This window comes from Jaculus jaculus, chromosome 1 (assembly GCF_020740685.1).
Source record: "Jaculus jaculus isolate mJacJac1 chromosome 1, mJacJac1.mat.Y.cur, whole genome shotgun sequence".
Lineage (NCBI taxonomy): Eukaryota > Metazoa > Chordata > Mammalia > Rodentia > Dipodidae > Jaculus > Jaculus jaculus.
The window spans coordinates 17136115-17163384 of record NC_059102.1 but is presented as its reverse complement, the minus strand read 5'-3'; the positions used below and the strand labels follow the sequence as shown (position 1 = coordinate 17163384).

General features: G+C 43.1%; 1 protein-coding gene across 2 annotated transcripts in view; it reads right to left on the bottom strand.

Moving 5' to 3' along the window:
* Nucleotides 1–27270, bottom strand: part of Shtn1 (shootin 1) — a 124069-nt gene that overhangs the window by 6180 nt on the left and 90619 nt on the right. Inside the window, exons 15-17 of one of the 2 annotated variants that reach the window (XM_004659304.2) lie at nt 24987–25040; nt 19470–19590; nt 14529–14721 (exon numbers count right to left, since the gene is read on the bottom strand). In XM_004659304.2, the coding sequence (XP_004659361.2) occupies nt 14529–14721; nt 19470–19590; nt 24987–25040 (368 nt within the window). The remainder of the gene's footprint in view (nt 1–14528; nt 14722–19469; nt 19591–24986; nt 25041–27270) is intronic. The other variant, XM_045131887.1, reaches the window with a different exon arrangement.

Here is a 27270-nt window from a genome sequence, read left to right as displayed (position 1 = left end):
ATACAATCAAAGCTCATGAAATGAAGGGGGAAATGCTTATTGCATGCAAATTCTGCATATCACTCAAGCTTAATTTTACTGATAATATAAAGGTGGGACATTTTGAGCATTACAGTGAATGAAACTTTTAAGCAGTGAGAGTTATTTTATAAAATGCTACCTCTGAAAAGCTGATTGCCAAACAGTGTAAAAGTGGTTTGAGGCATAAATGCCAAGTTCATTTCTATTTCACTTCTGAGGTAACTATCTTTCAAATCACAACAGCTGGACTATTTAACACAATCTGGAGAATCAAAGTATAGCTCTTCTCTGGTCTCCCAGTGGGACGTCTGCATTAGTCTGTGGCAGCCTTCCAACAGATGACGTACAGTCGGACGGTCTGAACTCTGTTTCATTTACAATAAAAATGGATAAAACCACAATCATATTTACCACCTCCAAGGACGGAAAACGGAGAGATTTAGATTTGTCTTTATAAAGTAGTTTCCTGGGAAAACTCCAAAAAGGAAGTCAGCTTTTTTTCTCCCTTGTGTGAAATAAGTCTTGCACCCCCCTACCCCGACACCCGACACCAGCCTCTTCAGCCAGTTAGTGCACCGTGAGCAGACGTGGAATTATAACATAGTGGGCTCCGGTGCCTGCAGAAACTCTATTCTTCAGAGCTCTTGATGCACTTGCCCAATATTTGACAAAATAACACTTCACACATTAGCACAGACTCTCCATGTTACGGTCAGTTCTTATACTTTTAAGTACAAACAGAGGTAGAAGTGAGTTTAGTTTATTTTTGGTTTTGTTTACTTAAAGAAAAAACACCCTTCGTTTTAGTTCAAGTACTGTATTAATTTGTCAAGTTGAGTCTACTTTTAGTTGTAGGAAAATAGATTGACTTTTTCACTATAAAAATGTAGTAGATAAAACATGGTCATATTTAGAGATCTAACATTAGTCTCTGGATGTTAATTTGCCTTCGAATTAGCCTGAATTCCTTTGTCTTGGGTAACAATGGCTAGGCAAAGACCCTGTGCCCATGCCAGCAATGTCTCCTTTACATCTCTATCTATGCCTACTGCAGTTTACATCCCAGCCTGTGGGTGGTGCCCCGTGAGACCTGTCCCAGCCAGTTTAATGTCAGCTTGGTCATTTATGAATTCTAAAGAACTGGACCATCCTCACCAGCAAACGTAGTGTGCAACACACATGAACTGACGATTTCAGCTCAGCAAGGATTTATAAAATGTGTGTAGTACTTTTCTTAAGACTGCTGTTTTTTTTTTAGTTTTAGTTTTCTTTAGCTTTTTATAATTATGCACAACTTCTAAGTGCCCATAAAAAATGCTTTCAGATGTCAACTATTGAAAACTAAGTGTTAATTTATAAGAAATAAGTTAAGAGACATAAGGCTTTTAGAAGAGTCAGTGAGGGAAACACTAGCTCCTTACAAATGCTGCCATGCACAAAAGGCTTACTGGCAAAGACATATATATCTAATAATTTTACATTACTTACACATATATTTTTTTCTTTCAATTGACTCTATTTTACTTGAAACTTTTAAGATGAGACTCACAAAGAACTCAAATTTTTCACTTTCCACATGGTATCATTACATGATAAAGTGTATTTCAAATGAAATGTGTTTATTTATCAGGTTTCAGAAGTTTAGGGAGTTTATCCTGAGATCTGAAATTGCTTTTCCTGTCTTGTCAGCTAATTGTATTAGAATTAAAGAACAAATTACAACACCTCCACTCTATTTAGGCACACTATGCGTCAATAGAAGAAAACACAAACAATGAAAAGACTGTTGCAAGAATGGTGTAAGAATAACCTACAAAGCACTTGAAGTAACTGGAGGAAATACTGCATACAAAGTCTTGTCAAATCAGAGGTGACTACAAGTTGGAGCAGACGTTACAAGACAATTAATTCTTTAAGAGAATGGAGAATTACTCAGCGGCACTTGAGCAGTAATTTTGAGATTTACTCGCCGGCATTTTAACAGTCATTTTTTATAGTAGGTGTAATACATCCTGAGCAATTAGCCTGGAAGAAGTTGCTGTCTGCACAGCCCTGGACCATGCGTAAGACAATAGTGACGGCCTTGCTTTCCGGCGGCGCACAGGATGACTCCTCGCGGGGAGGAAGAAAAGCCTAAGTGAGGGATCTCAACTTCCAGAGCATCCAGTTGTTCGGCTGACTCTGTTGTTCAGACTTAATTGTCCGTGTGCGGGTGCACACGGAGCCCCATTGTGGCCATGCTTTGCAGGGCAGAGCCATTTCCTGCAGTGTCTGTACACAATTCAGCAGTGCTAAGATTACAGTTGAGAGCGCAGCAAATCCTTTAATTGTGTAAGAGCATCAGATTAAGCGGGACCGTCCATGTGGTTCCTTGTGCTAGCTAGTCGTCTCGTCTTGGAAACAAATGTCTGCTAAGTACAGCGAAGGTGCCCTCCTCTCCCCAAGGTCCTACTGTGCAGAGTCACGCCCCCCCCCCCCCCCCGCCCCCTGCCACCCAGAGGAGAAAAAGACAGAAAGGAAGTGATGAAAATGGAGGTCTGCCTGTAACAAGAAGGAAGCAGTCCCCTTCTACCACAGGGACTAAAACACTTCCCCACTCTCCATTTGAACTAAAGGGGGACCCAAGCTTCCTTAAGAAATGGTTATATGGCCAAACACATTTTATGACAAGTTGCCCTAAAAGTAAGTTTAAGAATCGTAATTTCCATTTGCTAGCATCTTTCAAAAGCTCATGTTCTCCAGCTCCAGTTGTAAAAACCAGTACTTTTCCTTCTCAATTTTCTATTAGTTTCACATTAAGAATAAAAAGGAGATCAGTTAGAGGTCAAACAATGATAAAAATCAATCCTACTTTTAATTAAAAACCTGAAAGGTGATTAGATTTTTTTTTTTCTTTCATGGGAAACATTTGACTGGTCACCATACAAGAGACATCTGAAATTTCTGTCATCATCTCCCTTTGGTATTTAGTAAATGGCCCAAAGAAGATGAACTCATGCAAAAATAAATCTGTGTAGAGCTAAAAGTCACATGTATTTAGAACTACCATAGGTCTAGAAATTAAATGCAAATTAAAATAAAAATGGTTTCACTGGAAATGGAGAGTTTTCTATTGAAACTGAAGTCCTATAATTGCTATATGCTTTTAAAAAAAATTCTCCTAGGGCAGAACATGACCTGTGTTGTCCCACCCCCATGAAGGAAAAAGCAAACTAGCTGCCTGCCTGGTGGTTCAAAAGGATATTTAAAGAACTTAATAAAGCTTACAGTGGAGGCTGGGTGTGGGGTTAAGAGAAGTGGGATGAATTCAAAAAATGCTGATTAGAAGAGTCTTTGGTTTAAAAAGACCTTTGAGAATGACTAAGAGAATAGGGCCAGGCTGGGAAATCAATGCCAATCACACCCACTTCAGTACAACCTGAGTTCTCTTTCACATGGGGGCTCCCCTCTTTCAGAGTAGTTTCCAATGGACAGTTCCTACAGGCTCACTACTTAATCTAAACGTAGCAGGCAGGAGGATGTTCACCTTGGGGAAACGTGATCTGTATTTAAAAAGGTCAGTGTGGAAGAAGCCCATTCAGACCCAGAGCCACTTACAGATGAGACTATCTCAAGACAAAAAGCAAAATGGTGGACTGGAGAGATGGCTTAGCCATTAAGACATTTGCCTTGCCAAGCTAAAGGACCCAGGTTCAATTCCCCAGTACCCATATAAGCAAGATGCACAAGATGGTGCGTGCGTCTTGAGTTGACGCATGTGTCTGGAGTTCGTTTGCAATGGCTAGAGGCTCTGGCGTGCCCATTTTCTCTTTCTTACTCGCTCTCTCAAATAAATAAAGTAAAATTTTAAAAAGCAAAAATGGTGACAGCAAGAGATATGCATGCCTCGGTCTGCTTTTATGAGGCAGAGAGCGTTCAAGATCTGCTCAGCTTTTTCTACACTGAAGGCCACTTGTCCTGCCTCTCCTGATAAACAAAGGAGGACTATACCACAAAGACACAACAGCCCGACAAGGAGGAACAGACTCAACTGACTAGACGTGGTGAATGACTGCACTGATCAGCTTTACCAGTGGCTTCATAATGTGTGCTTAGAAAACAGCTGGCTTCACAGGCTGTGGACTGCCCTCACGTTTTCATGCTAAGTTATCATCAGGAAAGCCCTGGCTGATCCAAGACTTAGAGCCAGACATGGTTATTTGACTTTGAGGAATTAACTACTCTTTAGCATGGTTGAAACATCCAGTTGAGTATGGGACACCTTTATTTATTTGACGGGGGTGGGGGGCAGAGAGAGGGAGAAAAAAGGACTGACCTCCTGGGCTAGAGAGATAGCTTAGCGGTTAAGTGCTTGCCTGTGAAGCCTAAGGACCCCAGTTCGAGGCTCGGTTCCCCAGGTCCCACGTTAGCCAGATGCACAAGGGGGCGCATGCGTCTGGAGTTCGTTTACAGTGGCTGGAAGCCCTGGCGCGCCCATTCTCTCTCTCTCTATCTGTCTTTCTCTCTGTGTCTGTCGCTCTCAAATAAATAAATAAATAATTAAAAAAAAAAAAAAAAGGACTGACCTCCAGACGCATGTGGGACCTTGTGCATCTGGCTTACATACGTCCAAGGGAATTGAACCTGGGTCCTTTGGCTTTGCAGGCAGGTGCCTTAACCACTAACCCATCTCTCCAGCCTGAGTATGGGACATTTGTGCCACCCCCTCCAAGGCTCAGGGAACAGCACAGAAGACAGGGTAGAAAGAATGTACAAGCTGGAGGATGGGGAGGAACGCTGTGGAACTCTGTCATTCAGATAGGACGAGGCCATTGCACTCATGAAGTCATAGCAGCTGTGATTACCTGCACAAGATAGGGCCAGCGAGCATTTGTCATGGGTGGGGGAGGGGATCATAAGGTGCCATCCTCCCCGAGGAGCTAATGGTAGTTAGTGGTGCCTGGGAGTGTGGGGGGAGAGGAATTCCCCTCTTCAGTGGTACAGCCAGCCATTGGTGAGTGGTAGGATTAAGAGATTCAGATGGGGGCAGGAGAGATAGCTTAGTGGTTAAGGTGATTGCCTGTGAAGCCTAAGGACCCAGGTTTGACAGCCCAGAATCCACATAAGCCAGGTGCACAAGGTAATGCATGCATCTGGAGTTTGACTGCATTGGCTAGAGGCCCTAGCGTGCCAATTTTCTTTCTCTCTCATAAAAAAAATAATAAAATAAAGAGGTTCAGAGGATGTGGTAGGGAAATAAGAGAGAGATATGGGGGTGCATATTACCAAAATGCAATATATACATGTACAAATTTATCAAAAACAAATAAAAAATTAAATTGAAAAAGCAGCAAAAGGGAAGGGGCAGGGAAGAACCAAGCAGGTTTGTATACATCTGCAATCCCAGCACTTAGGAGGTGGATGCAAAGTCTTATCTTTGTGAATATAATAATTACTTGAAAGTTTTCCCTGCCATGCTCCTATTTTCTCTAGGTTCTTCTCTGCTGATTTGTTTCATGACGCCTACCTTGCAGGTTGGCCTCACATGTCTTTTTTTTTTTTTTTTTTTTTTTTTTGGAAATTAGACCTGTGAAATGGAGGCAAGACCTGGCAGTCCGACCACTCTTGAGTATAGACTTCTGTTCTTATATCATGTATAAGTAATGCCATCTTGGAGACTTGGTACTTGAAAGTACCAAGCCTCTGGGGATTTCTTCAGCTTGCTTGCTCTTCATTAGCATTTTTTTTTTCAAGGTAAGGTCTCAATCTAGCCTAGGCTGACCTGGAATTCACTATGAAGTCTCAGGCTAGCCTCGAACTCTCTGCAGTCCTCCTACCTCTGCCTCCCTCTCGGCTGCTGGGACTAAAGGCGTGTGCCACCACACTCAGCTGGCTCTTCATCCACATTTTTTACTTTTATTCCTTAATTGTCTTTTCTTTTATTGTGCTAAATCAGTGACCAAACTTCTATCCAATTTCTATTTTCTGTAAACCCATTAGTCTCCCCCCACCTCCAAAATAGACAAATGAAACAAATACCAAAGATAAAAGTAGCTTAGGCAGGTATGCTCAGAGAGGCTAATTTCCAGTGTTTATTTTGAGGCATTCCCTCTGGATGGTAGGCACAGAAAGAAACAAACAAACATTAAAACAATCTTTCTAATCACTGTTCGTGACTGTTTGCTGGCTCAGGCTAGCTTGCCTTTTCTGAATGTTCGTTCTACTGGGGAACATCTTTCTATGACTCCCCATCGTTTAGGAAGACCAGAGACTACTTGTGAGTATCAGGGGCAGAGGAACAGGATATGCACATAATAGGGCCCTCATGGGGTGATTTAACTAAAGAATCACTACTTCCTTCTAGGGAAAAAAAAAATCTTATATCATTCTCTCCTGCCCCCTTTCTTAAGCTTTTAATACCCTAAAAGCAGTATGCTTTGGTTTGAAAAGTATGAACTTTGGAGACAGAACTAAAAAGGCTTAAATACAATCTGACCCAGCTGTCAATTAGGAGTGCAATTTTGGGGGAAGTGGTTTACTTCAGTGAGCCTCAGTTTTTTCATGTACGTAACGGGGGTCGCGTCCAATCTATAGGTTTGGGAGAATTAGAACAGCACTTGAAAGTGCCTGGTTTCCCATCACACCCACAGCACTGGTCCTAATAGCCAAGCAGCGGTACTGGAGCTGGCCCTGCTGTGACGCTGGCTGCTGTACAACACGTGGCTAGACCCACACAGGGCTGAGTTCTCCTGTTTCCTTCTCCCTTGAAAAATGGTGGCTGCTACCGACGATCGGAGGATTAAAGAGAGATGAATGTGAACCTCTGAGCAGAAGGTGTGGCAACTGCTATTGTTCTGGTTTTTGGGAGGAGTTTTCTTATCTTTTGAGGGGGGTTTATTTAGAAAGAAAGCAAAGGTTAATAAATGCTAGTGAAATACAGTATCAATAACTAATGACATCACAGACGTAAATTCCAGAATCTTCCATCCGCAAACCAGAATATGGTTCTATTACCCATAGTTTCCACCTAAATTCAACACACACATCCTGCCTACTAAATTTCAGCACATTTCCTCTTGGGTGGATAGCAATTTTAAAATATTTTTAATTTTTTTTTTTTTAGTTATTAACAAGGAGAGAGAGAGGAAAATTCAGATCAGAGAGACAGAGAGAGAAAGAATGGGTGCCCTAGGGCCTCCAGCTGTGGTAAACCAACTCCAGATGCATGCGTCACTGTGTCTGGCTCTATGTGGGTACTTGGAAATCAAACCCAGGCCATTAGGCTTTGCAGGCAAACACCTTCACTGCCCCAGTGTTTTATCATTGATATATACCGATGAGGAGTCAGCAAAGATACTGACTGAAGCACACACATCCGCGTGGTGGAATGCTGTAGGGTTTTCCCAAAGCAGGGCTTTCCAACTTACTGCTCCTGTCAGTCAAGCACAGTAGTTGGTGCATTCCGTTGAACACAGGGTTAAAATGTGTCACCTATAGCACCTGCACAGGCTTAAAATCAAAGACCAGGTCACCCACATCCAGGCATCCTGGCTTCTGTTTCTGAGATACTGGTCTCCTTATCCCTTAACTCATGCCCCAGTACACAAATGGGGGGCCCGGACAACCTAACTGGGCTTACAGTAAAAGGGCTGTGTGCCAGCCGGTACGGCTTGACTGTAATGCAGGGTGCTCTTTGATACATGTGGCTGAACACATAAAATGCACATACTAGCAAAGGTGTCAAACTGATGGTTATTTCCCAAACCCAAATCCACTTTCAAAAGCCAAAGTTGCTTGGAAACATATGTTCAACACACTGTGGTGGTTAAGATGGACCATGCCATTGCTGTAAATAAGTACTGGCATCAGTTTTCTTATGGGACCAGTCGAGGGGAGATGAAGCAGTCTTTATATCCTTATTCTCCAGCTCAGCATAAAAAGAAAGGGAGGGTGCTGGAGAGATGGCTTAGTGGTTAAGCGCTTGCCTGTGAAGCCTAAGTACCCCGGTTCGAGGCTCGATTCCCTAGGACCCATGTAAGCCAGATGCACAAGATGGCACATGCATCTGGAGTTCCTTTGCACTGGATGGAGGCCCTGGTGTACCCACTCTCTCTCTCTCTCCCCCCCTCTCTCTCTCCCTGTCATTCTCAAATAAATAAATAAAAATAAACAAAGAAAAAGAAAAGGACGCCTCATTACTTTCCCTGTGATCAGACATCTTTAATCCAAATAGGCCTAAAAGCATTTGGGATGACAATGACAGCACTGGAATGGGTATGCTGAGTCCCAAGGGTAGTCCTGATAAGAGACAAATCATTTTCATTGGGACATATAAGTTCTGATGATGTGTTTGATTTGTTTCCTTGCTCATTGTTTCATGGTACTGGGCACTGACCCCAGGCAGGGCTTCATGCACACTAGGCAAGCATTCTGTCACTAAGCTACCTTTTCCACCCCCTGGTAATATATTTGAGAAATTCATTATTGGGCTAGGGGGATGGCTCAGCAGCTGCAGGTGCCTGCTCTGAAGCCTGCCAACACAAGTTCAAGTCCTAGAACCCATACAAAGCAAGACACAGAGTGGCCATGCACCTGTAATCCCAATACACCTATAGGAACGAGAGATGGAGCCAGGAGAATTTCAAAGCTTGGCGATCAGCTAGAATGGCTTTCCCAGTGGCAAGCAAGACCAGAGAGAGCCTGTCTCAAACAAGGCGGGAGGAGAGAACCACCACCACTATGAGGCTGTGTGCTGACCTCCACAAGTGCTCCACGGTCTACACACATTACTTCCCAAAGATAACTAAGCCAGCTCGTTGTCTTGTGTTGCTGGGTTTGTGTTTTAGGGTAAATGTGTCAAGTATTGAGAGACAGGTCACAGGTAGGAAATAGATACTTCTTGTTCCTTATCCTAAATGTGAATATCCCTATCAAGTGCCCATATTTATTAGGAATTATTGGGGCCCTAGAGCTAAAAGGCATATAGGAGAATATACAATCCAATTGCCTCAATTTGAGACTAGTAGAAACACAATGAAAAGAAAGCAATAATCCAGAAAGTTAAATGACCTAAGGCCACCTGGCCCACCCAACAACCAAGTGCCTTGAATCTTAGCTTTACTTTGATACTTTTTTTTGTACTTTTGTACTTGACTATCTAGTATTTCTGCCTATAATTAAAAAAAAATAATTTTATTTATTTGAGAGAGAGAGAATGGGTGCACCAGGGCCTCCAGCCACTGCAAGTGAACTCCAGATGCATGCACCACCTTGTATATCTGGCTTATGTGGGTCCTGGAGAGTTGAACCAGGGTCCTTTGTCTTTGCAAGCAAGCACCTTAACCGCTAAGCCATATCTCCAGCCCTCAGCCTATAATTTTAATAGAATATAGGAAAGGAATTAACTAAAGTACTTTCTATATAGTACCTAATATAGGCAGCCGTACAAGGTAGGTTAATACACTAAATTCACATACAAGGAAACTTGCCACAGATTAAACCACTTGCCACAGTCACAAGGAAAATGACTAGCTGATTAGCCGAAGAGTGAAAGCTGTGGCCATATGATCACAGATCCAAGAAATAATAGGATGTCCTTTGACATTCTGGGCAAAGGGCCACTTTAGAACACTGATCATACCTCTTGCTTGTCAATCCCTCTCCTGTTTACAGGCTTGAATGAAGATGTACTCCATTCTTTTCTGACCCTATGGCATGCCTAGTTAGCCTATTTTCAGGTATTATATAGTCTCAACATAATGAGATTATGTTGAATTTTCCCTCTTTTTTATTGGCCACCTATTCATTGATTGGCTTGATTCACGGAATCTTACCATGTCTTAGCTATGTCCAATAGGAAAGAGCGTGAAAGTAGAAATTGGGTTGACATTATCATCTGCTTGGCCAGATTTTTATGTATCATTAACATAAAGTGGAATTATAGCATAAATCCTCTCTGAATTGTAGCCAATTAAAACTACTGAAATTCAAAGTCAATATGAGAGTTAATACATTAAGACTAAATAGTATGTAGTTATTACAAATATTTATCAAAACACAAAAATATTAAAACAGAAGCAGAATAAATTAGGTTTCCCCAAGCTCTGATTATCTTTTCCTTTTCTTTTTTTTTTAACAACAAAAAAGCCTTTCTTTGCTGATGCTGGTTACATTAATTAAAATTAATTTTTGCAATTAAAATTATCCATTGCCTCCATCATAGGACCCTAGGAAATGAACTAATATTTCTCTGATTTCATAATTTGTAAATGGCAGTTATTCATTTTTGTGTTCTTGGGTTTATTTTTCAAGGTAGGATCTCACTCTAGTCCAGGCTGACCTGGAGTTCACTATGTAGTCTCAGGATGGCTTTGAACTTATGGCAATCCTCCTACATCTGCCTCTAGTATTGGGACTAAAGGTGTGTGCCACCATGCCCAGCAAACAGGAGTTATTCAACTATATGCTATACATACATGCTGATTTCAGGAACTTAATTGAAGGGGAAAAAAGTTACTTAATTTTGTTACAGAAATTCTCTGTTACTGCCTTTACATTTCAAACCATTCTGGTAGTGCTGTCAAGTCAATCTGGTGAAAACAGCTCCATTTCTCTGATAACTGGGTAGCCTCGCATTTTCCTGAACTTCTCGAATGGTACAAAGCCGAAGAAAGTTAAGACTAAGCTGAATGTGAAGAACTCATTGGCACTTAGAAAAAAATTGTTTTTAAGATTTATATTTATTTATTTGAGACATGGGGGTGGGGGGAACAATAGGCACACACTGTAAACTAGCTCCAGACACATGCACTACCATGTGCATCTGTCTTACATGGCACCTGGAGAATCAAACCTGTGACCTTAGGTTTCGCAGGCATGTGCCTTAACCACTAAGCCATCTCTCCAGCCCCTAGAAAATGTTCTTAAAAAAAATCAAATAATGTGACCAAACAACAAACAAGTAACAGCCTATAAGACTTAATGCATGTGCATGCACGCACACATGAGTGTCTGTGAGTCTACCTGCCTGCTGAGAAAAGAGAACTCTGGTTAACTGAGTTCTTTAATTGGTGTCCTGGCATTCCACTGATTCTGAACGTTGTGCTCATTTGTTCAACCATTTATTGAGAACCTATCGTGTGGCAGGAACTAGTCCAGGTAGGTGAGATATACAAGTAAACAAAACAGACAAAAAAAAAAATTCCCAACCCTCACAGAAGAGCAAAACAAAATAAACCATACAGTAAAGCATATTGTGGCAGTTTGAATGGATGCCCCCAGTAGATTCGGGAGTTATTAAAGCTTGTAGCTTAAGAGCTCCAGCCACCTGGCTGGAGAAGGTGTCACTGTGGGCAAATTCCAGGCCCAGCCCTAAAGTGTGGGGATGGATGTGGAATTCCAGACTAAAGACATACAAAGTGACAGAGTTCTGCCTGGGTTTCTGAAGGGTGCTTGCTGATATGTTGGACGTAGATTTTTTTCCCTCTCTGCTTGGATCTATAACAGGCGCCCCAACTTCCCAACTTGTCTGGCTGTTACCAAACTTCCCCTGGATCAGCAAACTTCAAATAAATTCCCTTCCTCCCTTACTGCGTCTGTCTACAGGTTCACCCCAACAACGTGAGGCTGACGACGATGCATACAGTAACTGCTGTGGGGGAAGCGGAGTAGGATGCAAGAGGACCAGAGCGGGGGGTGGGAGTCAGGCAGTCATGGAGGCCCCTTTGTGAAGATGACAAAGTGTCTGAGCAGAGCCGAGGAGGTATGGGGTGAGGCAGCCTACAGCCATGCTACAGAGCCTAGGGCAGGGGGAAGAGAGCCAGCACCGAGCCCAGAGGAACAGGCCCAGCAGAGGGGTCCAAGCATAGGGAAGGAGGCGAAGGTGGTAGGAGTTGCACGCGTGCGTGTGCACACACACACACATACACACGCACACACACACACACACACTGGGGCAACAACATATATATTAAGAGACCACCGTAACTGACATCATCCCTTGACCTTGATTCCCGTCAAGAGCTGACAGCTGCGCTCACGAAGCACCATAGCGGCGCCGCCACAGATCACTGTGAAGGAACCTGCTCAGTGCAAAGACATTTTAATGAATGACAAGTATCACAACGTATGTATGAAAGTGCCACAGTAAAACTCATTACTCTGCATGCCAACCTAAAAAAAAAAAAAAACAACGAAAAAATGAGGAAAACAATTCATGTTTTTTACACATATAGCATGTGGTGTGTGTGATGCATCTGTGTAAGTAAGTGCACTTGGTGTGCGGAAAGCAGAGGAGAGCTCGAGGTTTTTGCTCTATCACTTCTCTGTGTATTTTCTCAAGACGAAGTCTGTCTGTCTGAATGGGGAGCTGTATTTTAGGTGAGCCCCAGTGATTCTGATGTCTGCTCCCCACAGGGAAGACAGGCCTGGGGTGACAGAGACATGCATGGCCACACCCAACTATTTTCACGGGTGCTGGGGAATCAAACTCAGGCAGCCTCAGGCCTTCACCTGAAGAGCCCATTTCCCCAGCGCTCAGTTCATGTTTCCACTGCTGATGTGACTTCCAACTGCTCTGCCTGTTCAAGGCCACGAGGCAAGTCAATGTGGCTGCAGCCAGCATGACGGCTACTATGGCAAAATGAACGTGATTCGCCCTGAAAACTGTCCATCTCCTTCCCAGCAGCTACGGTGACTGTTGGTGAGCCTGACATATAGCACCGACACGACATTGCACGTCTAAAGACCGCAGGTCACTTGAACTTGTTTTAGTCATTAAAGAAAAGAAAAAAAAAAAAGTTAGGCTTAAACAGAGTGAAATGAAGGAAGGGTGCCTTGTCGTGGAAGTGAACGTTTCATCTACACATACACAAAATTCTTGGAGTCTTCTGGTCTGGTGGGACTTAGGAAAAGGGACTGTTAAGACAGGCACTCTTATTTTGCTAAATGACTATCAACGTGAAAATACATGGCATTAGTTACTGCAGCTCATGAATGTCAAGAATTGGATCATCATTAGGTTACAAGTTTAAAAGTTAATATAGCAGCAAGCGGTACTTGTATTAGTGCTTTAAGTAGATAAATTAAGCAGCAATGTGTCTCTTAAGCGATCTTTGAACAGGCAAGATGAGAAATAAATTGAGTCCCACATCGGCCTTTCTGGCATCTAACAACAGTGTCTGTCAACATGGGGATCCTTTTCACTGTCAATTCAGCACACATTTTGCAGACCTTGGGGCCTGCAATTATTTCATTTCCTTTCTCGGAAATGTAATTTCCACTTACTTTTTGAGAATAAAAGGCAGACAAAAGGAGGAAGGAGTTGCGGTATTTTCTGATTAAGATTATCTGTGTAAAATGGTAGAGGGAAAGAAAAATCTATACACATGCACTAAGCGCTTCTCAGAAGCTAACTTGTCTCTGCCAAATTGCTTTTGTGTCTGGGTATTGGTTCAAATGCAGCCAGATTGCTGATGTCAAATTAGGTGTTAAACAAATTTAATAGGAAAGATCAAGAATGAATATAGATCATCTTTCTGTTAGAACTGTGCAAATGACTGTCGTCAAAGAAAGGCAGCCTAAGAACTGCATGTGCTCGTGGGAAGAAAAAAAAAAAATCAACCAACCAACCCACAATGAAATTAAATAAAACTGTAAGCCATCAAAAAAAAGGTCATTCGTTCCAAAAAGGAGGGGAAAGAAGAAAGTTAATAGTACCAATGAGAGAAATGTGAGAAAGGAACAAAACACCAGTTGGCAAAAATAGATCCAAATTGAATTTCGGTTTCATTTGTCCAGGTTTCACCTTTTAAGCTAAGAAAGCTAAAGCTACGAAACGGGGAGGGGCATCTTTCTCTCGACAGAACAGGAAATCAGAGGTTTAATTAACTGTGATTACAATATTCGGCTGATCAGATGGTCCTCACCTCTTCCTTTTCTTGAAGTGACAATCTAGCTGACATCCGGCAAGAGAACTAAAGCCGAAGTGTAGACTACTTCCGAAAAGAGCTTGTTATAAAACAAATTGCTCCTCCACAGACCTGCCTGAAACACGTTCAATAGCAGGATTAGCCCTGACAGAGTGCCACTTGGAAGCAGGGCTCGATAGATAACTCTTGATGTCGTGTGTCGGGACAGAGAAGCATGAAGACGCATTTTCTGTATCAGGGACTAGAAAGTAAGGTGGCACAAAGGTTCCCTCCAAGGTAGTATGAAAGGTCTAGTGCCTTCTTCAGCTGCCTGAGAACCACAGGGAGGAAAGGTGAGCATTTCACTATGAAAAACTTGTCTTTAGATGCAGAAGCAAGCATTGGCCAGGACAGTTCTTGGTGTAGGAGAACCTGATGACAAACCAGTTGAAGAGATGTGGTTATCTGCAATGGTCTACAGGCGGCCGCTGGCTCAAAGGCAGAGAGGGAGGACTGGCAGACCAAGTCAGAGCCCCTCTGAAGAGCACTAAACCCCAGAAACCCACGTTAGTCATCACAGATGCGTCTACACGCTACTAAACAGAGAGTGTCGTTACTTACTGAAACGTAACCTTGGAATTCGTGCATCCTTCCAATTTACGGGGCCCTTCACCTGGCTCAGGTGTTAGGGGACACGGGCTGTTGAATTCTGCCTCCAGAGTTTTCTTGTTCAAGGCTCTTTTTGGGACACTGGATACAGAACCCAACACTGGCATGGATTTGGACTCTGAGGTGGCTAATATCCCGGTAGGACCTTAAAACCAAACACATACCTCAAGTTTAATAATTCTGTGTGATGCGTATTTACAGGGCACTAAAAAACAGATTAGCTGAAAATCCCTCAGGAAGTGAAAAGGCCAAGTTGGTGACAAAAAAAAAAAAAAAAAAATTCAAGAGCATGTTGAAAAATGTTCCTGCTGGACGTTTGCTTGGGGGTGGGGGGGGGTCAGACTGCTTTTCAAAGTACCCAGGCCCTGCTGGGAAATTGTGTGCAGACCTTTAAGGTCACAAAAGCCCAGGCCATGCTTCCCTCACTGACCAGTCCTTAGCCATTCTGGAACTGTGAACACACTTTTCTTCTCCCAGCATATGGCTTTCTGACAGCCCTGCTGGAAACATTTCTCCTCTTAAGAGTTAATTCTTCCGAAAACTCAGCTCTGCATTTTAAACAGAAAATGGACTGATGTCAAAAGGTTCTTTCTGAAAGGCTCATGAAGGCTTCTTGAGCATTAAACAGCTTTTATGAACATTTTCATTTTAATGCGAATGAGAAGTAAGTGGATTTATTGCCTCTTAAAAAGACAGACACAAGATTATAAAAATTAAGTGGCAAAGAGTTTGGTTGTTTACCTTGTGGGCTTTGGTGCTCTTTGGGACAGGATTTAACAATCACAATAGGGCTTGTTACTGAAATTATTGGCATAGCAATCTAGAAATCCTGGGCCCTAACACTAAGCTTTGTCATGGCTTTTCTCTGTCCACGGACGGCGTCCATCCTACATAGATTGTCTCAAAGTAAGCATCTAGCATGCTCCTGTGAAATCTCAGGAGGAACACTTTTAAAACAAAGAGACTGATTCAATAAATCACAAATATATAAATTAAATAATGCCAAAATGAAGTTAGAGGGCATCCTTGAGAGGTTCCCACTGCAAAGAGGGCAGAACTTGGGGGACTTTATCCCTAAGGAGTGTCTGCTGGGGGCGTAGCTCAGTTGGCAGTGTGTGTGCTTGGCATGCACAAGGCCCTGAGCCTGAGCCCTGGCACTGCACCCCCGGGGGCACCCCCTTGTGATCCCAGCGCTCGCGCGGTGGCAGCAGCACGAGGAGAGATTCAGGCTCATCTGTCTGTATCACCTCCTCCAAGGCTCAGGGAAGGCTGAGGAGGAGGGGCAGGGAGGGGCGCTTTGGGAACACTGTATTTCAGGTATGACAGGGCTGGCGGACTCATTCATGACCTCATGCCGGTTGTCATTCCCTGCACATGACCAGGCCCATTAGCTTTCCATGCTGGGTGGTAGAAGAGCTCAGGAGGACCCATGTCTTCCAGCTAGTGGTTCTCTGTTTTCCTTGGTGGTGGAGCCACGGCTAAGTTGCCTGCACTGATCAGTGACACCCCTACCTATGCTCATGAACGCAACACTAATTAAGCTCAGCGCATCATAAAAAACAGTACGATATTGTCACAGACTAGTTGGGAAGTAGAAAGAGTTCAAAGTAGGGAAAGGTAACGGGAGGTGAGTATGATCAAAGACATATTATACACGTCTATAAATAAAATATTTCTTAAAGAGAGAAAATTCAGGGTCATCTTTGACTATGGATTGAGTTTGTAGCCAGATCGGGATACGTGAGACCCTGCCTCAAAAAAATAAATTTAAAAAAGGAAGAAAAAGAAATGTCAGGAAATCATCTTCCAAGGTGACAGCTGACCCCTGATCATTAGTATTTCACTCTGGAGTGGTTACAAATAAGTCTGACGCGCTACAGCAATGTAGCATATCAAATCAAGAAAGTCTAATTTGGGGAAAACATGCCTATGAGGGACTGGACAAGTGTTCAGCCATTCTGTTGGAATCCTCTCTTAACCTGGCTCCAGGTGGGAGGCCTACAAGCCCCACCTGGTCTGGTGAAAGTCCCTACGCACACAGCACGGTGCTGTGACTTACTTCATCTGGGCAGACCATTGGGGGACCTCATTGGGTAACTCTGTTAGGAAAGACCTTCCCTCCAGCTATGCTACACTCTGTTGTGTGGGAGTAATGAGAGAAGGATGAACAAGAAAGAGAACTCCAGAAAAATACAGATAAGTCAAATTTGAGATTTGCTTTAGCTCAGCTCCCATTCTGCCCTTGTAACTGTTGCCTACAACCCCAGACAGACTCCAGCAATCTGGCCTTGTTGGAAGGTGAGATCTCTTTCTGAATACACGCCTGCTGCTTATTTCTGCAATGGAAGCCAATTAAAAAGGGGAGTGGTGAGCTGAGCCAGAGCTCTTCTTTCTCATATACAAGCAGAAATGAGGAAGAAAGCACAGAGTTTGAGGTGGATATCACTGTGTCCCATTCTCTGGGCACCCTCCCCCATCCCAGAGGCACTTGCTGCTCTTTGAGGTGACAGCTTGACAGGCCACAAGGCCAGGTAGAGCAAGGAAACCTCAGACCTATGACAAAAGCTCTGAAGAAAGAACATTCGCTCACAGGCTCACAAGGCAGATGCCCATTGGCCTGAGGTCTTGTTCTGCAAAGCTCAGGCTGCTTCCTGAAGCCCCCTTTATGCACTGTAGTCTTCCATTTAGCTTCCCATGAGCCCCAGGGGACAGGGACCCTGTATCCACCACAATGAGGCCCCCGCCTCTGACCCTGCCGCCCCTGTAACCCCACTGAGCTTTATCTCTTTCCTGATTCTCTTACCCTAAAATATTCACTATGTAATTCCATGACCTTTAGGAGAGTCACATGGCAAATACCCCTTCCAGCTTGGCCCAGGGACAATGTCTGAACCAATGGATAAAAATAGTTTGACTCTTCTTTTAGATGAATGTTAAGAACGAGAACATAGCAGTTTGTACACTTCCATTTTCTTTTATTAGGAAGTGCAAAGACAATTTCTGGCCAATTAATAAAGTCGCTCTGCCCCCAGCATGAGCTTCCTGTCCACCTCACCAATGACAGTCATGGATTAATGGCTCTACTGAATTTATATCTATTTTTCTAACTTCCCTCAAATAAGGCACTGAATACTTGTACTTGGTGGAAAGAAGGAAATCAAATGAGAGAGCCTCATCATGTCTAAAATCTGTTACACTCCCCACTTTTGGAAGTATTCCTACTTCCATATCGACTAAAATGCAAATGTCTCCTCGTTTCCATTGATAAGTAACCCAGAAACAGTGAGTGTGACACGTATCACTAAATTCATGAATAGAAGAATGTTTTTGGAGGAATGAAAGGGTCTGGGCAAAATATACAGTGACAATGACAGTGCACTAAGCTGCCATGTTCTAAGTCCTAAAAGTACAGACATATGTGCAGGAGCCCAGCCAGGCAGAAGGCGGGAGAGGGAGACTTGGGAAGATTTATGTGGAAAGGGCTCCGCGCTGGCAGGGCAACTGCACACCTCATGGCTTCCTTTAATTTCCCCTAGATTTGAGAAGGTTATATGGGAGGAGAACTTTTGTAGGATTTTATCAGGAGAAATTTCAGGCCAAACTAAAAACTGAACAGCTGATTTGAAAGAAAGGAAGGAAGGAAGGAAGGAAGGAAGGAAGGAAGGAAGGAAGGAAGGAAGGAAGGAAGGAAGGGGGGAAAGAGTTTCAAATTTGTATAATAAAAGTTGGTTGGTATTTTGCCGATTTTGATATAAGTAACCTATTTGCTCAGTTATCTGGGGAAATCCCTGTGTGAAAACTAGAACATAGCTATCAAAACCCCATCTTTAATGTTCTAGCAACGTAAGCTGGGTGGTGGGGGGTCATGCCTGGAATCCCGGCACTAGTAAAGTTGAGGTAGGAAGACTGCTGAGGGTTTAAGGCCAGTCTAAGTTCCCCAGCTAGTACCAAGCCAGCCAGGGCTATACAGAAAGACCCTATCTTAATAGCAACTTAAACTCGGCCAACATGACTCAGTATGCTGCAGATTTAAACAGCTGTGATGGACCACGGGGCCCACTTGCTCTCATTTCTGATCATTCATTTCACTTTATTGCAGTTTTCAAACCCAGCCTCCTAGCTTGCCCCAAGGGTTAAAAAACTGCCAGGACCAAGTGGATTCTGAGGCCTGTACTTGGTTAACATGCCTCAACGCCAGGGCTGAGCCAGACACAACCCCAGCTGAGGGCAGAGCCAAGTTCCTTACCCACTGGATTCACAGCCAGAGACATCAGTGAAATGGGCACGGAGAGTCAAGCTGGCTCCTCTACCTCTGCAGCTCATGTGTGAAGAGGACTGAAGCTGCAAACTTCCGTGCCAGGCACAAGGTAAGGGCATTCCATGGACCAACTTGAGAATATTCACACGGGGCTCTACTCGTGTTACCCTCTCTGAACAAATGAAGAAACTAAGGCACAAATAGCAAGTAAGCTAGGATTCAAACTCAGGAGGTCTGCTTCCAGAGCCTCTGATGTTGGATTGTTGTCAAAAACCAAAGGGGAAAGTAGGGAGAGGAAGGGTATTACCATGGAATATTTTTAATAATCATGGAAGTTGATAAAAATTTGAAATAAAAAAACCTTTCTCAATGTCTTCACACAGGGGCACCTCACATTTAACAAACTAGATCTAGAAATGCTTGATTACCTATAAACAAAGATACCAATAAGTAAAAGTACGTAAGAGTTCTAAGGAGGAATATATCAGTAACTGTTTGCCCGTTCAATACTTCTCATTCACATTAAAAAATAAGCACTGTGGTTAAGTATTAAAAAGATTATCTCATGTTAAGAAGAACCTAGAGAAAGAGGCTTCGGAGGCAGAGAGAAGAACTGAGAAGTCAAGCCGGCTTACTACTGCTATCTGCTTCGGCTGTCACCTTCCTGCGGCGCAAAATCCTTTCTAACTCAGTTTCACTGCTCTCGGGGTCAAGGGATTTTAAGCTTCTTGAACTAGTGGATTTGTTAAGTGTCCCCTAAAGTGAAAACAAAACAAAAACAAAAAGGTTAATATAATATGCAAAAGAATATAAAAAGCAAACCAATAGAAAAACATTGTCAGGATATGAACAGAATTAGGAAATGAAACAAATTACACACATGTACAAACATTTTAATGTGCACATCCTTAACAACACAGTGTTGGCTCACTGGAGAAGATGCTACTGATGACGGAGTCACTAGTTTCCTAGGAGAAAAGCAGTGCAAGACGTCTGGATGAGCCAGCTAGGATGGCTGGCGGTTGGAAGGTACTTGCCCACTGACGGTGAAAGATTCGGGTGTGTGTTGATGGGGCGGAGAAGAGAATGGATACATTCAACTCACCTTAGATGGGTATCTTGATACAGCAGCCATGAACTATTGAGCACAAATTCTTGTGGTGCTAAAAAAAATGTGTGGCTGGTTACTGAGCAAGAAAGTGGCCCTGGCTACCCACATGCGACAATAGTGTTGTGTCCACAAAGGAGACCCGTGACGGTCTTCAGCTGCCTACCCAGAGTAGGGCAGCACAGAACGCATCTTTAAGCCAGTGGGGAAGAGGGATGCTGTGGTCACACAGGGAGTGAATCCTTCTTCCTAACAGGAGGGTGTGCAGTCATTCTGCCTTGCTCCGAAGAAAGTGCAGGAAGCAAGAGACCAGCAAGCTGTGCGCCCACTGAAACCGGCCTTGGCTTCCAAAAGACAGAGAAGCCACACCACCATGCCCTATCGTGGTCCTTGTAGAAGAATGTGACTGAGGAAGAGCTGTGTTTTCCCTCTCTATTTCTAGTCAAGTGTCTGAACAGAACACACGTGATGCACTTGTTTCCACTTCGATGTAAGGATGTGGTAATGCAGCATTACAAGCCTTTTGCAAGCAAACATGCACAATTTCTCTGTTTTACTTCTCCTCAGCTGGGCTGCAGATAGTACAGCCATGGGTGTGCAGAACCAGCCAGGGAACGTAATCTTCTGATTTGAGGAAATAAGAACCTTAGGCCCAGTATAACTTGCCAGACTTTATGTCTGGGTCAGAAGGCAGCCTTTGTCCAGCAAAGCTCATGACCACCCCAGCCTTTGTCTCTGCTGAAGTCTTTAAGAGCTCGCCTTCCCCCTATTCCCTCCTTCCTCCCCCCTCGGTCAGCTCTGTAAGGATTCTACAAATCCTGCTGGCTAGAAATGATAGCCTGTGTTTCTTCTTTAGCTTAAAAAAAAAAAAAAAAAAAAAGGCTAGGTGTGGTGGTGCACGCCTTTAATCCCAGTACTCAGGAGGCAGAGGTAGGAGGATCACCATGAGTTTGAGGCCAGCCTGAGACTACATAGTGAATTCCAGGTCAGCCTGGGCTTGAGTGAGACCCTACCTTGAAAAACCAAAAAAACAAAACCAACAAAAGTTCTTTGTAAAATCAGATAGTTACAAATCTCACATGAACTAGGTGATGTTTTGTTTAAAGTACCCCGGACACATCTGCCTACAGTACAAAAGGGGGAAGACTAACAAGATTAGGAGACTGTATTATTTTCCTGTCAGCTACCTAGCCAACAGATGCATGAAATAAACAGATAAGGCTCATATTTTCGTCAGGCATATGATATGTTCCCTCAGAATAACTACTTTTTGCTTTTTACTCACTGCAGAGATTCATAAAACACATGAAAAGAAAAATCACCTGCAAAAATCACAACAGCTTATTATACAATTTAAGAGTGAGACGATTTGCTTTATGGTGTGAATCTACTTGTTGAGAAATACAGTGAGGCACAAATGTCACTTCCAGGTAAACAGAACGATAGCCACTTTATATACACGTGCAAAGAATGTACTAGAGAAAATATCCCCCTATCATTTGTATTTATGTTCCTAACAACCTTACCGTTTGCATCATTTGTAAGTAGGTATTTGAAAAGCTTATGCTTTCCACTACTAAAATAACTTCATAAGCCTAGCACATTGCTTGAGTCTCAAGACTAATGTGTACTTTTCCAAAATGGCTAGAGGACTTAATTCAAGAAAAATGTATAGGGGCTGGAGAAATGGCCTAGTGGTTAAGTGGTTAAGGTGCTTGCCTGTGAAGCCTAAGGACCCAGGTTCGATTCCCCAGGACCCATGTAAGCCAGATGCACATGGTGATGCATGTGTCTGGAGTTCATTTGCAGTGGCTGGAGGCCTTGGTGTGCCCATTCTCTCTCTCTCTCAAATGAATAAATGAATAAGTAAATAAAATAGCTTTTTAAAAAAGAAAAAGGTATAGGACAGATTTGTTGATGAATTTATCTTTTGTCATATCCTCTGGTTATCCATTTGGATAACAGTATTATTTCCCCTCAATCCCACGTGTGGTAAGCTAACTTCCTGCCACAGTGGATGTAGAGAGAAATCAATTTTCCACATTCTAACCTCTGAACTACAAACTTCTCTGTCCATTTACAGACTGGCATAGTTGATTCAGCCAATATGACCTCAGCTAACAAAGGACCTCTGAGTTTTAGTCTTCTTTATTAGAATCACAGAATGTAACCATAAATCAGAAACTGATGTACAAGCTATGTGGTACATATAATTCCTTTGTTTTACAGAGAATACAAACCAAGTGGGTCACAGGGCTAAAGGCCAGATCTTATAATAAGTCAGTAATAGACTTGGACCTTGAACCTAGATCCAATTCCCCAAACCACCACTACCTCAAACCATCGTGGTCATTTAGCACTTAGCCACCTCATTAGTCAAATGTCAGAAATGCCACCATCCTGACTAATGTAGTTGTCAGGTGACAAAGCTAACTGGTCAATAATTCCTGCCTACTTTGAGCAATAGAAGATGTTGGTAAAAAAAGCCTCCAGAGAATTTGGGTCAAGCTGTATTTGTCCTTTTGATCTAGACCCAGCTGACTGATACAAGAGGTTTCTAAATTGATCAATACTTTTCACATAGAGTGGCTTTTGAATGGTGGGGTGCCCTGAGAGGTTAATCTTTTTAAGCTTCAAACGTTTTGTGTAATCATAAGAAGCTACATGTTTTATTTATAAAATATGCACTTTGAAAGTTTGGTTGCGTCTGGAAGTAGGCTTGCAAAAATGGGTTCAGCCCACATTAATATTTTGAAAATTGGCTTTAGGGCTAGAGAGATGGCTTAGTAGTTAAGGCACATGCCTAATAAGTTTAAGGACCCAGGTTCGATTCTCCGGGTCCCATGTAAGCCAGTTGTACGTGGTGGCACATGCATCAGGAGGTCACCTGCAGTGGCTAGAGGCCCTGGTGTGCCCATTCTCTCTCTCTCTCTTTCTCCCTGCTGTCTTTAATAAATAAAAATTAAATCTTTTAAAAAATGGCTTGAAAATTGTACAACTCAAAAAAAATGGAGATTTTTTTAAAAAATGGGTTTGTTTCTTACTTCCCCCAGCAGGCCATATCTCTAAGTCATACATCAAACTGCTTCCTGACTTCTGTCCCACAGGAGATCCGAACTTCAGTTTCTTGCTGTTCCTTGGTCTAGGCGCTGGCTCTCCTCCTCAGTGTGCAACTCTTGGGCGTTTAGTGTTTGCTTTCTCACATGCCCCGATTATGAGGCTGGTGTCATGTGCTTTGTTTAGGATAAAGTTTGGTCATCCCAACCCAGCAAGAAACACCAGGAAGTATGCGGCTCCTGGCCCTGGCTTTCTATCTTACAAGAATGTGGTCACTGGGAATTAGCTGCAAGGAGTCTACCGACCCTCAAAATAAACTCCTACTAAGGTTGAGAAAAGTGGCCATGTGGCCAAGAAAAGTAGGGAAAAGAATCACGAGTTATACTTTAAAAATGCAAAGAAATAATACTGCTACAATCATAGCTACTAGTAACACAAATGCAGACCAGGCCTTGGGAGCTAAGAATAGATCCAGGCCAAGAAATGGGAGCAATATGAAATATATATATGTAAAAATTTATATAACTTATAAATTTCTATCTGAGAAGTGACACAAAATTAGCGAATAGGACCTTGAAGAATAATACTTGCACTCCTGATGTGGTTCAGTAGTAGAGTACTTGCTCAGCATCTGTGAGGTCTCTCTCTTCGCTCACTCTCTCTCTGTCTCTCACTCACTTACTCACACACACACTTTGAACTCAGTAAAGATGCCACCACAGAGCATTACCAGCTAATGGAGGGGTAGTTTTGTATAATCAAATGTTACCATATATATTTCATATAAATGTCTGACTTTCTAAATATTTTTTTTTTTAAAGTCAAGCAGGACGATTTGCTTTCACTGACATCAAAACTGTTCTTTAGCTCTTTACTGTGCCCCAGGGACATCTTCATCAGCATGAATTAGCATTATAATACCCACAATAAAAGGGGTTATCATAGGGAGTGCTCCTTAGCAGAACACAGGATAACAAAATCTTCCCACGGAAGAATCTATTAGATAATAACCACATCCTTTTTAGTGGCCACCAGGGTTAGCCAGTGATATATACCTCTCTTCGGGGCTAATCCCACTCACTTAAAACTAAAGCAAACTAAGCCGTTCTGTGTGAAGTCTACTGTGTAAAGACATGCTTGATGAAAATAATTTTGTTTGCCGTCATTATGTGGATGTCTACATGCAATGCATAATTAGCACAGCAACAACAAACAGAGGGCGGTTAGGCCCGCACCTCCGCCTCCATGTTTGTTCACTTACTGTGCATAATAACTGGGGTTGGACCGCGACGGGGTCTGAAAGCAGAGCTCTGTGGCTGAAGCACTTCCTACGTGAGGCAATTGTCTCTGTTGGCCACTGCTGGCGAGGGCAGCGGCCAGGGACTCTGCTGGCCCAAGCTCCCACTTCAGAAAAGAGCAGTCGGGCCGGAGGTGGGACTTACATGTGTTTGCCAACAGACAGGAAGTGTCTTTAGAAAATGAACTTTAGTCACATTAACAAAAGAGACTCATACTTGATCCTCCAGTTTCTCAGTAAATAACACTGCCTCAACTCTGAGGAAAAAACCAGACTGTGACACAGACGACAGATTTGGGTGGGACTGGACTTAAGCATGAGGGTGAAGGCTTCCCACTGTCCCATGTTCTGTTATCAAAACAGGTTCTGATCCTCACGAGCGGCCAGAGGCTTGAGCTTCTGGATGTCCTGCCAGGATTGGAGGGAAAGAACTGGAAACACGGGAAAGGACAACCTACTCTTTTGGAGAAGAAAGGGAAAAGTCATACTAGATTCTGTGATATTTGATACACATGCTGGAGGTTGCCCTAAGCACAATCGGGTTAACTGTCCAAAGAAATGGCATTAATTGTAAATGAAAACACAATATCCTAAACCAATTATTTATGGGAAAAAAAAGACCAAAAAGTATTCTTCCATTTCCCCATGAGATACACAAACAAACAAAAAAACCCCAGAATCTCTTCTTACCAGTATTCCTTTTAGTTCATTCACTGCGCTTTCAGAGCCTTTTGAAGATTCTGGCTATAATTTTAAAAAGAAAAAAAAATGAGTAATTCAGATTTAAAATACTAAAGGTTTTTATATGGTAGGCATGTTGCTGATGGCATATACGACTATCTACTTCTTAATCAGACACTTAAAAAATTCTTTCTTTCTTGATTTATGAAAGAGAGTAGACAGAAAGTATAGGCATGCCAGGGCCACCTTACCACTGCAAACAAACTCCAGACGCACGCACCACATTCCACATCTGTATTCACATAGATGCTGGAGAATCAAACCTGGGCTGAGAGCTTTGCAAGCAAGCATTAGTCCATTCTCTTAAGGTTTAGGGAAAAAAAATTGTTGTGTTAGTGCTTCAGTGGACAGAATCTTAGATGTTAAAAAAAAAACAAAAAACTTCTTCTAAACATTGTGTCACCTTGCAGTGATCATAGATGGAAAGGATTTATTAAATACCAGATTTTAAAGATTTAATTCCAACTTATAAGAAGCTATTCCATTGGGATGGCTGGACTGGCCCCAGCGAGGGAGGGTGAGTGAGAGACTGTACAGAGCAAAGAGCACATGCCGAGCAAACCCTCTCGTAGCTCCGTCAGCAAAAGCTTACCGGAGACAGGCTGTGCTGACAAGACCAAGTCAGGACAACATGAGCTTGGGAAGGGTGTGGCCTCTAGAATGTCAGTGTTCCCAGCTAGCAAAGCACTGAGTGGCCTCAAAAGGTTCAACCCCATCACTCCATCTCAGAAGTAAAGCCGGGCATGAGGAAGGTGGGATTTGAGGCAGGTGTCTAGAGAGCTGGCCTAGTTTTCTTGTCGCCATAGTAAGAACAAAATCATTTCCAATAAGAGTCTGCACAATCTCTACCTGACTTTAATAAAATCTCTTGGCTATGTTCACAGAGGGCCAAACTGGCCTATGGCCCTCACGGAAAACAGCTCTTACAAGGCCTCAAGTCTCCCCTGCACCACACTCGTAATGGATAGAGATGAGGAAGAAACTTGTAAGACAGGGGCAGGAACCTCTCAATCCCAGTAAAGAGATTCTTCTCTTGTCAAGAAATGGGAGGCAGGGTTACAAAGGTGGCTCAGCAGTTAAAGGCACTTGCTTGCAAGGCCTGACAGCTTTGGTTCAATTCCCGAGGACCCACGTAAAGCCAGATGCACAAAGTGGTGCATGCATCTGGAATTCTTTTGCAATGGCAAGAGGCCTCTGGCGTGCCCATTCTCATTCTGCTTGCAAATAGATCCCACAATGTATAACCCACAACCCCATGGGGAATGCTAGCATCCCAACTAAGGAGGGCCCCCAGCAGAATGGGGGCAGGAAGGAGAGGAAAGAGGACACCAACACATGATGTATCCATACAAAGCATGTTCTTAATAAAAAAGAAAAATTTTAAATGAATGGGAGGCAATCAACATCTCAAAAGTGAGATCCTATTTCAATTAAAAAAAAAATGAAGATAAAGTAAAAATTAAACTAAGATATTCCCCTTTCACAGCTAAGATTTTTCTCAAGAAGAAATGAACATTCCCTCAACAACAGTCCTAATTTTAACTGTGCCAGCTCCACCCACTATATCAAAAGATTGAGAAAATGAGCTAACAAATTAGCATTTCTCGAGGCGGGCCTGACATTCTCCAAGCAAACTGTTCACATAGCAGCGGTGACTTCTGGAACCTGCCCTGCCAAAAAGGGAATTCAAAAGTGCTAATGTGGGCTGCAGAGATGGCTTAGCGATTAAGGCACTTGCCTGCAAAGCCTAAGGACCCATGTTCGACTCTCCAGGTCCCATGTAAGCCAGACGCACAAGGTGATGCAAGTGTGCAAGGTTGCACATGCGCACATGGTGGCGCACTCTTCTGGAGTTCAATGTCAGTGGCTGGAGGTCTGGCGCGCCAATTCTCTCTCTCTCTCTCACATTATAAAAAAAGGCCAGTTTGTTGGGCTTCCCCTGACTCCCCCCAAAAAACCTGTTACTGTACCACCCCCACTGTCCTAGCTGCAGAAGCTTTTGGGGTCCTGGACACATACTCTCATGCCGCGATGTTTGAGGACTGGTGATGCCGAGCAGAGGGCTGGACTGGAGCATGTACTGCCTACCATTCACCTGCTCACTCCGCACTCCACCGGCCAGCGAAAGACACAGACATCTAGTGAGCCATGCTCTGTTATCCAGATTTTGAGCTGATGTTAAATAACATGGAGCTACGGCGCGGGGGGGGGGGAGGGGTGTCATGGGAAGAAA